Source organism: Anser brachyrhynchus (genome assembly GCF_964034855.1).
Source record: "Anser brachyrhynchus genome assembly, chromosome: 16".
Classification (NCBI taxonomy): Eukaryota; Metazoa; Chordata; class Aves; order Anseriformes; family Anatidae; genus Anser; species Anser brachyrhynchus.
In genome coordinates, this window is record NC_137734.1 from 11,197,642 (window position 1) to 11,210,216 (window position 12,575).

Below are 12,575 nucleotides of genomic sequence, written 5' to 3' on the forward strand. Positions count from 1 at the left end.
CAAGTACTTTTTACTACAGCTTTGCAGATGGCTCTGAGCACTTTTCACTGGTCTTGCGGACACTCCAGGTAATCCCCAATTACACCAAGAATGTGGCCTGTGAAATCAGACTGAAGTAGGGGGAGCTTTATGGTGATAGCAGCAGTTTTTAGACATGAAGCTGAAGCAGCTCAGTCATCAGGGCAACCACACGTGCTTTAAATGTCTTCATCCAGGTGTTCATCATAATAAACCAAAGCTGCTGGAACTGGGCTGGAGTCATATGCAGTCCCAGCTGAGACAGATGTCATTAAGCTGCTGGGCCTCCCCAGAGACAGCATCACAGTGACAGCTGGGAAATGGTTAATGACTAATTATAATTTTTAACACTCTGGGGCTAAAATTGGAGTGAGGGGGGTGGGCTCATGGGCCTGTGCAAGGCATGAGGACAAGCAGCAGTGAAGGAAAGTTGGTGGGATATGGAGCAGAAAGGTGGAGGCTGGGGGAGTTCCCAAGATATTGTCCCCTGGGAAGGTGTTACCCACAGCTGGAAAGCATTTGGCTATGTTTGCTGTGCACACACTGCATGAAATAGCAGAGTGGTATTGCAGAGCAGAAATAAAGAGCATCTGAAAACCAAACTGGCACCCTGAGGACTGTGCTGGGCCAAAAACAATGTTCATTTCTGCATAAACAGCACTGAAAAGGTAAGGATGATAGCACTTATCTGTAACTAAGATTAAAGCATATGATGATGTGCTGCAATTGTTGCACAAATAAGCATTAGAAACTCAGAATTAAAGAGTTTAAAAGTATGGAAAATCTAAAAACGTGTCACATCCAGATTATTAAGGACCCATAATGCTCCCTTGGATGGGAGACACCATTTTGATTGAATCATGGGGATGTTTGCTCTTACAGATTGAACTAAGTGGGTCTTAAAGAAGTAGTAGTTAATTTTATTTCTGCCTTTACACTTCACTAGTTTACTCTCTTCTTTAGTGGTAGGTGGACAGGGATATGACTGCTGTGAATGCAATGAAGGAGAAACCCACATGTTTGGTCTTCATTCCTGGTCTTGAGTTTCTTGGCTTTCCATTAGTAGCCTGGGGGACACTTACAGCAGCTCAGAAATCATTTTTACCTTAAAATGATCCTGTTCAAAATTAGCACAGTTGTAACTAACTTTGAAAGGATCAAAATGTAAGTACAGTGCAAGAAACAAAGCCAGTGTGTACCTATAAGAACACGATACTATGCTGTTACTAAATTTTCTTAAATTAAATTTGCCTTTTTAAAAAAAAGCTTCTTGACTGCTCTCTATCCATTTTACTCTGCTGTGAAACAATAGAGAAAAGCTAGAGCAAACAAACCAGCTCTTGTACGTAAACACACAAACACACATTTCCCTGTTGAGTTTTTCCTGTTGAATAGCTTTGGTCCACTGGGTAGTTCCCTAAGATGTATTTGTTTTCTCATTTTTACTATTGGTTTTCATAACTGATGTTTCATCAGTTGGCAGAAGCTTTACAGAGAAAATACAACAACCAAATGTCCTCTTGCAAAACCCTGGGGTCAGCCCTGGGCAAGATCTCATTCCCCCTCCCCAGCTCACTGCTCCCCAGGGCTCCTGGTAACAGATAAAGCTTATCACTGATCCGCTTTACTGGATGCTGATCGTTCTAGGGATAAAGAATAATGCTGAAAAATATTATAATGTTAGCAACAAAGGGGAGAAAGTAGGTATACAATAGTGGTGAGGTTTTTCATGAAGGACAATTGAGGAAGAACCACTGAGAGGCTGTTACTGAGTTTCCTCAGGTCCCCAGCTGGGTTAGCACAGGATGCTGAATGCATATTAAGGAATTAGCAGATGGACTTATAAATTCTCAGAAAGTGCAGCTGTGTTACCAGGAGGTGAGGGTTAACTTGGGAGAGGACATCCTTATCCTCTGCAGAATGAACTCATCCTTGATTGTGGAACAGAGGAGCACTTCTGCACGTGGCAGGAGGGGATGTGTGGCGGAGAGAGAAGCGAGGAAGCAGGACCGAGCTCCTGGGAAGGTGAGGTGAAGTCTGGGCTCTCTCTGTTCAGGTGCAGCATGTTGCAGGATGCTTGCAACTTTCCTCTGTGAGAGAGCAGAAGCTGCAGAGTGCTGGGGTGGAAAACAGCTCTAAGGCACATAACGGGAGTGGTTGTCTGCATGTCTGTAGTTGTTTGGTTTGGTTTTGTGCATTTTGTGGATGCCCCATCCTTGGAGGTGTTCAAGACCAGGTTGGACGTGGCCCTGGGCAGCCTGATCTAGTGGGTGGTGTGCCTGCCACCCACTGTCTGGTTGGATGAGTGGGTCTAGAGTAGATGTTCCCAAGCTGCAGATCACCAGAGGTCTGTGAGGTTGTCCTGCAGGATGAGGAAACAATCAATTTATTCTTTTCTCTTCTGTGAATGCGTGAGGATGCAGAGGTACATGGTGTCTGCAAATAACCCTGAGGGCTGCCTGTGGCTGCCCTCCCCTCCTGTTGTCTGCCCTGCTCCAAGGGTCCTGTTGGGTCCCCTCCCTTCCCTTCTGCACACACCATTTCCCTCCTCGTCCCTGTAGCTGCACAACCTGTCACAACACCCAGCCTTGGCTCGGGGACCTCTGAGCCAAAGGAACCCACCTGCCAATGGCACACTCCTGCCTGCTGGAGTGCGGTGTAACTGGGATACTTGTTTATCTGCTGGACTAGAAGCCAAATGTCAAGGATTTCCCATCTGATCCAAGTTCATGGGAAGGTTTTGAGGTGGGAAAGGAATGTACAAGGATTGACAACACATCCCCTCCACACACACACACACTTTGGCCATCCGTACTCGCTATCCCACACCTCCATGTGCTGCTGCTGATCTACCAGGGAAACGCATCGAGCAGTAGCAACTTTCCCAGGGCCTATGGGCAGGGTGGGTCAAAGAAACCTTCTGTAATCCTCCCACCTCCTATTGCTCTCACTTTTCTTTCTTTTCCCTCTCTCCTGACCCCTTCCTCGTGAGTGGGTCATGGCTGCAGCCTGCTGTGCTTCAGCAGCTATTCCAGCAGCTTGTTTGGGTCAGCTGCATGCTCCGCTCGGTTCCTGCACGTGGGCAGCTCACAGTAACTTGGTATTGCAGTCGTGACCCATCTCTGACTCTGAATTCTAGGAAGCAAACTTTGCCCAATAAACAGAATCAATAAGCTTCCCTGTGCATGTCTTGCTGCTGTTAACAAAACCATCACATAGGCTGTTCTTCAAATATCTTCTCAGATATTGTTCTTAAAATGTCAGCTGCAAAATGTTTGATGAAATGAGCACAAAGAGGCCTTTTGTGGAGCTACTAGCTGGTGCCTTTTACCTCTCCAGGTTGGCTGGAGATGCTGTACGCCTCTCTGCTTTGCCCAGAGCTCCTGGGAGACCTTGGGGGGAGCAATGCACATGGCTTGGAGGTAAGCAGGCTGCTGCTGCATTAGAAATTCATAAGCAGATGAAGAACAAGGAATATGGCCAGTGAGAGGAGAGGTTATGGGGTACTTGGCACCTGGTGCAGGAAAATAAGGGTCTGGGCAGAGCGTGGAGGGGCGGGCTGGGGAGCAGTCTGTCTTGCACCTCTACATGCCAACATATTCAGAATTGAGTGAGTGTGCTCCATGTGTCTGCCTCCAGAAAAATGAAAGCTTCAGCTTCTCAAAAGCAGGTTTTCTGTAGATGAAAAACTTTGATAATGCTCAGATTGAAAAAGTATCTTAGCATAAGAATAATTCCAGAGGAGAAACCAAGGGCTAGTTCACATTGTGCGCTGCGGTAAAAAAAAAAGACTGATAGAGGATGTCACCAAAAAAAAAATCAAAAAAGGGAAAATACTTCTAAAAAGCCAATAGTTTTTCATAAAAACTTTCCTGTTCTCCTATAGGTCATTATTCAGCCAAAGGATTCTTTTTCTTGTCTTAGTCTTGAAAAATGTTAAGCAGTGCATCCCAAGGCTGTGCTGGGGAGGCTGGAAGGGAAGGGGAGTGTTTGCTGATGGGGCTCACAGCCACCATAGCTTTTCACCGGGATGACTTTCTGGTTATTTCTTGGTCTCAGTCCTCACCTTTGAATTCAGTTCTGCCTCTGAATTTCTTGGTGCTACTCCCAGCAGCAGTAGGTGCTCCGGCTCCTGCAGCATTTCACCTTGGTGGAAGACTTTGCCTGACTTTTTTTTTTACTTTTTTTTTTTTTTTTTCAAACATGGATTCATGCTCCAGTAGGTCAGGTCTGGGTGATGAGGTGAACAAAAGGGGCCCAGACATCCAGAACAGCCACTGGAAATATCAGAGAAGTCAGCCTGTGCCAGGTATGCACCTTTCTGCACCTAAAAGGACCTGTAAAAAAAAGCACTTTCAAAAAAAAAAAAGTGGTGTCGTCTGCTCCTCACTGCCTGCAGACAGGACCACAGGAGTGCTTCCTGTTTTGTGCTGCATTTGCTGTCTCCATTTATTGCCCTCATAACTGTTGTCACGCTTCAGAGTTGAACTGTCTTCTTGCCAGGCCTCTGAAAAATGGGCTTTTGCACAGTGCCTCTATGTTTACAATACAATGTTTACCTCTAACCTGAGCCAAGCGTGGTGCTCTTTTAAGTCTGGCCACCTAGAGAGACCTTCAGTGAAGAGAGGAATCATCTCACTATAGAAACTGTGGTTGGAAATGAAGTTGTTTTTCTAATAGGCCAAATATATACATCAAAATATTGCAGAAAAGACCCAACAACTGCAGTGTAAAGGGACTTGGCAGGATCTGGTAACTCAGTTGTTTGCCACCTGATTTATTGCCAGCGTGGGTTTGACTGCTAGAATGAAAGACCTGTAGCCAAAGCTCTGCTGCTGAATCCTACAGTCTCAGACACGAGGGGAAGAGCACGGCAGGCTCCTGTCCTGCCTGCTGCCACACACCCAGGTGGCCTGGGGACAGAGGAAGGGAAGGAGCAGCCCCCAAGGAAATCCTGGCTTTGCAACCTCCAGGTTCATTTCCTCTGGGCTTCCTTGAGATGACCGTTGGACAGGGCGACTGGAAGATCCTTCAGTGTTAGTAGCCTTTTGTAAGGTAGAAAACAGACACAGTGTAAAGAAAGGACCCGACCAAAGAGCTCTCTGTGAACACTTATTTACACAAGCACATGCGCGTGCACATACATTTGTTGAAAACTTTGCAACGTCACGCACACAATTTGTCAACTATTTTCACCTGAAAATGTCATTGTGATTGCAGGGACGACTGTTTTCTTCCCCGGCACACTGCACCTCTGTGCTTTCCATGTGGAGATCAGGCTGTCCCTCTGCCACCAGCCTGCCCCAGGGCGATGCCGATGCCTCAGCAGCAGACTTCCCATCCAGCCATCCCGCAGTCCCAACGGGCTCCATGAAAGTGAACTCCTGCCCTCACCTTCCCAGCCTGTCCCTCCTGAGGAGCTGAGCCCACCCATGGCAGCACGTCAGCAGTGTCAGAGACCCCAGCGTGTCCCCCTGATCCCAATGCGGCCACGGCTCTGCAGCTGTGCAGACCCCAGACCCCTCCTGACTGGGCTAGACTGGGAAGGAAGGAGCAAGGCTGCTTCTGCAAGGCGTGAGGTTCAATAGTCAAAGCCCCTTCCACCAGCTAGCTGTTACTTAGCTCAGGTCTCGGCTGTCACTCAGCGTGTCCATGCAGCATGCTTCACAGCTGGCATCCCTGGGGGAAGAGCCGTTCTCTGCCACAGAACCAGCTCTTCCCCTTGTCCTTCCTTACCCCTGATGGCTCCTGGACCCCGCCGGTCTTTGCTCTTCTTGTGCTGAGTGACATTCTTTACTCCAGCTTTACACTAGCAGAAGGAAGCAGGGACAATTTTCCAGCTCTCTCAGGTAGGAAGCTTCTGTCAAAGTCTACCATTTCTAATTGCTTTTCCTTCTGGATAGCCACGTTTCTCCTGACACCTGCATCTTCATGCAAATACGGTCTGAGAAGACCGGGATCAGCCTTCTTACTTCTGTCACGTGTTCAGCAGACCCTTGCTCACCAGCATCAGCTCCTTCCTCTCAGCTAGTTAGTGTCTTGTGTGTCTTCAGAATTAATGACTAGACAAACGTGTCCCGAGCACGATAGGTACTGACTTATTCCTGGCATTTTGCAAGGATTTGGTGACACATCAATACAAGCAGAGAAAGCAAGATCTCCCTCCTTTCAGACAGGGTAAGACACATTCAGCACGCTTAATTTTGGGGAATTCTGTCACTGATCTTTCTAGTAGTACTCCTGAGTTTCCTGAGAGATGTCTTATAGATTGTGTGTATGAAAAGGAGGATCTCTGGATCTGGTGGGAGCCGCAGTCCACAGCTTGACTGCTTGAGACAGCTGGCCTGGATGACCCTGGTGGCTCTTTCTGGAGCTGTCGTTCTCTGTATCTGTTCGTTTAGTCTTTTATATTTTTGGATCTTCTCTTTATTTACCTTATTCAAAACTAAAAGGATTGACAAGCAGGGCCTTGTGGTGGAAAAGCTTAAGTCAATCTAACTGTGATGGCAGAGATGCCTCTGTCAAGTAAACATGAATGCCAGAGAACATTGTCTTTCTTCCTGACATTACTTATTTGGACTAAGCCAAAAATATCCATGAGCCATGTACATGTTTCATAGTGCTGTTTCCTTTATATTGATCAGTTAATTTTAGAAATTGCTGTGACAATGCTGACATGTTTGATGGGCTGAGCAAAATGAGATGGTTTGAGGTCTCACTTTATCGAAGACCTCAAACTTTGTGACAGGCATGTGAAAAATTAGAAAAAAAATATCCACAAAACCGATTCAAGTTGATCTTTGGGTTAAAGGTTTACTTCATGCCTGAGCATAGGATGATGGTTTCCACTCACTGGTACTCTCTGCCAGTGCCTATTTGTTTTCCTACTAAGTAAAGCTGAGGAACTTTCTAGAGAATAAAGGATAGGATAGAGTGTGAATTTAGGGTGTAAGTACCTATGAGCTTTAGAAAAGAAAGGCTGGAAAACTAGATTAATCCTCAAGCAGGCTCAACCTCAAGTTTGAGCCTCTAAGTGAAACAGCAGGATGCACATCAAATTGCAGGGCTGCGTTACCATGCTACAGTGGTGGCACTGCTTGATTTCATTTTAATGGAGCTGAACGAAACGGGAAATGTTTCTCTTAAGAAATCCTCAGTAGCTATATTTTGGGGAGACTGAGTGATTTGAATCCATTTTGTTTGATCAGAACTTCCTCTTGCTGCTTCCCGTCTCTAATGTGCTTAGAATCAATTTCCTATAGAGTGAAGTGCATGTGGATACGGAAGTCTGTATTTGGCAAGTTTGTCTGCAGTATTCGACCTAGATTTTTCCAGAGACTTAGCTATACACATGCATGTACAAAATCCAAATTCAGCCAAGTGCCTAGTTTGCATGAATGGTTATGCTGGTAAATCAGATAACCAGTAATGCAAATGGACAGCTACTTCTTTTGCACACACTTCCTGATCAGTCCATGGCAGTACAGAAAGTATACTTGCAAATTGGACATGCAGTTGAACGTGTTTTTTTCTATTTTTTTTTCCAGAACTAAATTCTTTTGGAAAATATTAGCCCTGCACACTAATTTGTCAGAGATCAGAATCTAAATTGATCCCAGGAAATATGCACACAGCCAAAAATAGAAAAATGGTTGTAGATACATACATATGCATATATTTCTATTTTGCATGTACAGTTAACTCTAAATGCATACATATTTCAGAACAGTATCTCAGATGCTATCTTTTCAATTAGGCTGGTGGCCTTATGGAACATTTTCAGTTGCAATAAAGTGCTAGGTAGGGGAAAAAGAAAAGTTGTAGCTAGGGAATATATATATATAAAAATAATATATATATATATATATAAATTTTAAAGCCTTGTAGGGGTCTTCAGGCAGAAGTCTGTGCCCCTAGGAGTCACCTGCATAGAGAGAGATCCCCAGTGTGCAAACTTTACAAGAGCTGACATGAATGTGTGTCTAAGTTAGAGAGATGTCAGTCTGGCTTTCAAGCACTGTCACAGCTGCTAAGTTACAGGCTGGACAGACTGCGGCTTTGTTCCAGATGACTGAACTGAACTGCAGATCCCAGTGTGTTAACCATTAGTGGGCTCTGTCCGGACAACCCAAAGACATCACCAAGAAACTGAGTGGCAATCTATTTAATCTGACAGAGAACAAGGAGAACATCTTTATGGTAAGCACTTATTCAAATGGCTCCAATTCTAAAGATTTAAAGGTTTTTGTTGGCAGACGCTGTCACAGACAACACATTATCCCTGACTCTTCTTACAACGGGGAAAGTACTGCAGGCACGAATGCTGCACTGCTATCAATGAGCATTGTTGACTTTATCATACTCTGGACCTTTCCAAAGCTTTGGAGAATCATTTTCTTACTGTCAAATGAGTTCTGTTTCCAGTGGCTGAGCCAACCTCAATTACTCTAGAATAATTGGAGCAGCAAAAAAACCTGTGTTTCTGGTGTTCTGATCAAGATCAGGATGCTGAGACTACCCAAGCTCCTTGGCTGCCAGAGGTACATTTCAGCCCTATTCTTCTTGTGCCTCTTCTCATCCCTGTTGACTCCTGCGCATCATGAAAACACACACCTTGATGCTCTTGGACAACACATAGTACTTGGTCATCTTCTAAGAAATGGGTGGGAGCTGTGAAGAGACCACCCTTTACATGTATTCTTTCCCTAGCACCAAAGGGGAAAATGTGATCTGAGTCTAGGTATTACAAGGAGCAGGTTTGTGACCCTTCGATATCCAGAGTGGGGCTTGCTTGGTTGTTTGGGGAGGATGGTTCTTGGAGGAACCACTTCACCTGGTCTCATGCCACCTTCCACTTGAATTCCACACCTGGCTGCTGACATGGGCGCCTTCACACTCTGCTCAGACTTAAAACATTCATTAAAAGCATGACTTGTTATTCTCATGAAACAGTAGAAATTAAATCCATCAGAAGTTCAAATTAGGGCTGTTTGTACTTGGCATGACAGGCCTCAGATATGGGTCTGCTATTGTTATGTCACACCTTATACAAATAAGCGATAGAATAACAGTTCCTGCCCCAGCGAACAAGAAGATGCCACAGAGAGATGAGCAGAAACACGAGTTAGAACTTCTGACAGCAAAGTGCTGCAGTAGGAGGTTATTTTAGAACTTGCTGCCTCAAGGGAGTTTGGACTTTCTTGCCTTGCAGTCAGCTAAAGATGTTGATGCCAATTTAGTAAGAATTAAACATATTTTCTCAACTTCAGGCATTTCTCTTAAGTTGCCGTAAGATTCCTTTTTTCCCTTCAACTTTCTCTGGGCTCATGGCTTTTGATACAGCATAAAAACAGAAGGTTCAAATCAAACTTACAAACATAGCTGTCAGTCAGCTCCCCTTGGCAAAAGCTGTATTAATTTATACTGAAATGTCTCAGCTAGTGATCAAAATTTTTCCTGCATTGCCATGGCAATGCAAGGGGAACTGAATTCCAGTAAGATGAAATACCTCATCTTATACCAGTCATTATCATTGACACTGTAAAAACATACAGTACTGACAACAATTAAGTGTGTAGCAGTGCAGAGCAGTGTACCTGCCTCTCCTGAAGAGCACAGGAAATTTATTCCCATCTCACATCCGACAATGGATTGCTTCTCTTTGTGATAGTTGGTGACTTGTAGAATCCTCAGCTCTTGGAGCTGCTTTTTTTTTTTCCCCCATGCATCTTACCTTTTCTGAGCAAAAACCTGTTTGTGGCAGTGGTGGTTGCAGAGTAAATGCAGCAAGGGTACATGCAGAAAGAGTATTCATTCCTTGTCTCTTATGTTCCCTCTTTCCTTCGCGTTGTCTGAGGGAACTCCATGCCTCTTTACATGCTCTTGTTGCTACTCATTGCTTTTCCAGAATCTCTGAATTCCTGCTGGGCTCCTTGGTTAGCTGTGGGCTGGGCAGGAGGCAGTGAGTGCTGCTTGGTGGCCACACAGCATGCTTTGGAGGCAAGTATTTTTCCAGGCTGTGCTCTTTCTAGGTCTCTTTTGAAAACTCATAACAGAAGTATTCAAATAGAAAAACACTAAGAATAAATGTTTTTGTTGTTGTTTTGTTTTTCCCTAGCAACCCCCAAAATTTGGAACCATTTTTTTCCAGTGTTTGTTTTTCATAGAATCATAAAATGGCTTGGGTTGGAAGGGACCTTAAAGCCCATCCAGCTCCAACCCCCTGCCATGGGCAGGGATGCCTCCCACCACCCAAGGCTGCCCTCAACCCCATCCAACCTGGCCTGGAACACCCCCAGCGATGGGGCACCCACAGCTTCTCTGGGCAACCTGTGCCACTGCTTCACCACCAAGCTCTGAATGAAGAATTTCCTTCTAACCTCTAATCTAAATTGCCCCTCTTTCATTTTAAAACCATTCTCCCTCACCCTGTTATTATCTGACTGAGCAAAAAGTCACTCTCCATTGTTTTTCTAGGACTCCTTCAAGTACTGAAAGGCTGCAATGAGGTCCCCCCGGAGCCTTCTCCTCTCCAGGCTGAACAGCCCCAGCTCCCTCAGCCTTCCCTCACAGGAGAGGTGCTCCAGCCCTCTGGGCATCTTCGTGGCCTCCTCTGGACCCCTCCAACAGCCCCACATCCTCCTGGTGCTGGGGGCCCAGAGCTGGACGCAGGGCTCCAGGTGGGGCCTCAGGAGGGCAGAGCAGAGGGGCACGATCCCCTCCCTCCCCTGCTGCCCACCCCTCTGCTGCTGCAGCCCAGGACGCAGTTGTCCTTCTGGGCTGCAGGTGCGCACTGCTGGCTCATGTTGAGCTTTTCATCCACCAGAACCCCCAAGTCCTTCTCTGCAGGGCTACTCTCAATGAGTTATTTTCCCCATCTGTGCTTACGTCTGGGATTGCCTCGGCCCAGGTGCAGCACCCTGCATTTAGACTTATTGAACCTCATTCGGTTCACGTGGGCCCAGTTTTGTACCAAGCTTGTAGGTTTTTGGCAAACCTACAACAAGCTCTAATCCTTTTGCAGGTACTGGCAATCATTAGCAAAGCTTGACACCAGCATTTATATGCACCATTGTAAAGATGGATGGCCTCCAAATACATGTACCATTCAATCTTTTAACTTGTCAAAACAGAGGCCAAGACTCTGGGAACAAAAAAAAAAAAGCAAGTCTTGCTCTGCCTTCCTCTAGCAGATGAAGTCCAACTAGAGGGGATGGCACGCTCTCAGCTACAGACTTTGATCACTCTTATTTACAGATGTTTCAGATTTTTCCCCTCTTCCTTAAACCTTAAAGCACTTTTTAAAGAAAATAAACAAAAAACACACCTGCTGCTATTTACACCTCTGTAAGCCCAAACCAGTGTTTCAGACAAGGACAAGTTCTTATGGGAGAACTGACAAGAGATGCAAGAAAGTGAATTTATTTCCCATTGTGGGGTTTCCTAACAACTTGATGCTTCTGTATACAATCTAAGAGTTTGTGGCGTATTTCCTTTAGACATCTGTGTGTATGACTTTCTTATGGCACTTGAAAAAGATATTTCCCATCTGTATTATTTTATTTGGAAGAAAAAAGATGCAATACAGACAAAGATCCTGCCTAATCCTATCTTGTAACTAGATTTGCTTTCAGAGCAAATGACACAGATCAGATGACATAGCATGGGAAAAAAAAAAAAAAGAGCACAGTGAATTCTAGGGCTATGTTTCCCCAGAAATCAAGGCTTGTGGTGTTTTCAAACCTGTCTCCACTGAATTCCATTAAGACTACTGCATAACCCCTTGTTCCCCTTTATAACTTGCACATTGTTGCTGTTTCAAACCCATCACTCCTAAGAACATCTCTAGGAAGAGCACACAGCACTAATAACAGAAGCTGCACGTGAAGGAAATCCATTGTCAGGAAGATGTTCTGGAATATGCTACAGAGGATAGTATTGCAAAAATGTCACAATATATCCTCCTGATAATACATTTTCTGTGAGCTGTACAAAGACAGAGTCGAGAAAGAGAGGCATTTGTATGGCAGCAGACACCCCAGAACTGTGAGATGAATTTGTGAGTAGCTTTTATGTCAATGGGAAAAAGTTGCTTCCCTCAACTCTTTTTACCCTCCCAACCCCTCTCGGAGCACAGAACAGAGGCTGGAGCAGGCAGAGTAAAAACCACCAGGCACAAGGACAGACCTGCACCGCGGTGCCTTGGTCCCACAGCAAGATTATCCTATGGGCACCTGTCTCCAGTTGTCTGGCCTCCAGCTGCCATCCCCCACCCCACTGTTTTCACATCTGTCTGGCACTTACCATGAAACAGCCCTTGTAAGAACATACAGATGAGGAAAGGAGTAAAATTCAGCCTGTTTACTATAGAGCAAAGCATACAAATACACAGATCTATAGCAAACTGAGGGGGCTGAAAAAGAAATAAGGAGTCCTTGTCCACAAATCTTACTCATGGCAAGAGAACCTACGTAGAGCAGTAAAGGCTGCTGGTTTACACGAGGATAGGAGCTCTGGATGTGACAGCTACAGAAAAATTATTTTACCGTACAGAAATC

General features: G+C 45.2%; 1 protein-coding gene across 7 annotated transcripts; it reads left to right on the plus strand.

Annotated features, from left to right (window-relative positions):
• The first annotated feature begins 298 nt into the window (after positions 1-298).
• On the plus strand, positions 299-12,226 carry LOC308178701 (uncharacterized protein). 7 transcript variants are annotated; one of them, XM_080557694.1, is made up of 5 exons: positions 1,697-2,043; positions 3,358-3,440; positions 4,239-4,327; positions 5,239-5,394; positions 10,495-12,226. In XM_080557694.1, exons 1-5 carry the CDS (start codon positions 1,831-1,833, stop codon positions 11,028-11,030), a joined length of 1,077 nt encoding a protein of 358 aa, XP_080413820.1. In that variant the 5' UTR covers positions 1,697-1,830; the 3' UTR covers positions 11,031-12,226. The 7 variants fall into 7 exon arrangements, 2 of the variants coding, with proteins under 2 accessions (XP_080413820.1, XP_080413821.1); XM_080557695.1 differs by having other exon boundaries at positions 4,242-4,327; XR_013939927.1 differs by lacking the exons at positions 1,697-2,043; positions 10,495-12,226 and adding an exon at positions 299-686 and having other exon boundaries at positions 4,242-4,327; positions 4,418-7,063.
• The last annotated feature ends 349 nt before the right edge of the window (positions 12,227-12,575 follow it).

Coding starts and splice junctions, on each gene's coding strand:
- LOC308178701 (XM_080557694.1), top strand. CDS start 1,831: ATGCATATTAAGGAATTAGCAGATGGACTTATAAATTCTCAGAAAGTG. Junction 4,328..5,238: donor GAGAAGTCAGCCTGTGCCAG/GTATGCACCTTT, acceptor TTGTGATTGCAG/GGACGACTGTTTTCTTCCCC. Junction 5,395..10,494: donor TCCCAACGGGCTCCATGAAA/GTGAACTCCTGC, acceptor TTGTTTTTCTAG/GACTCCTTCAAGTACTGAAA.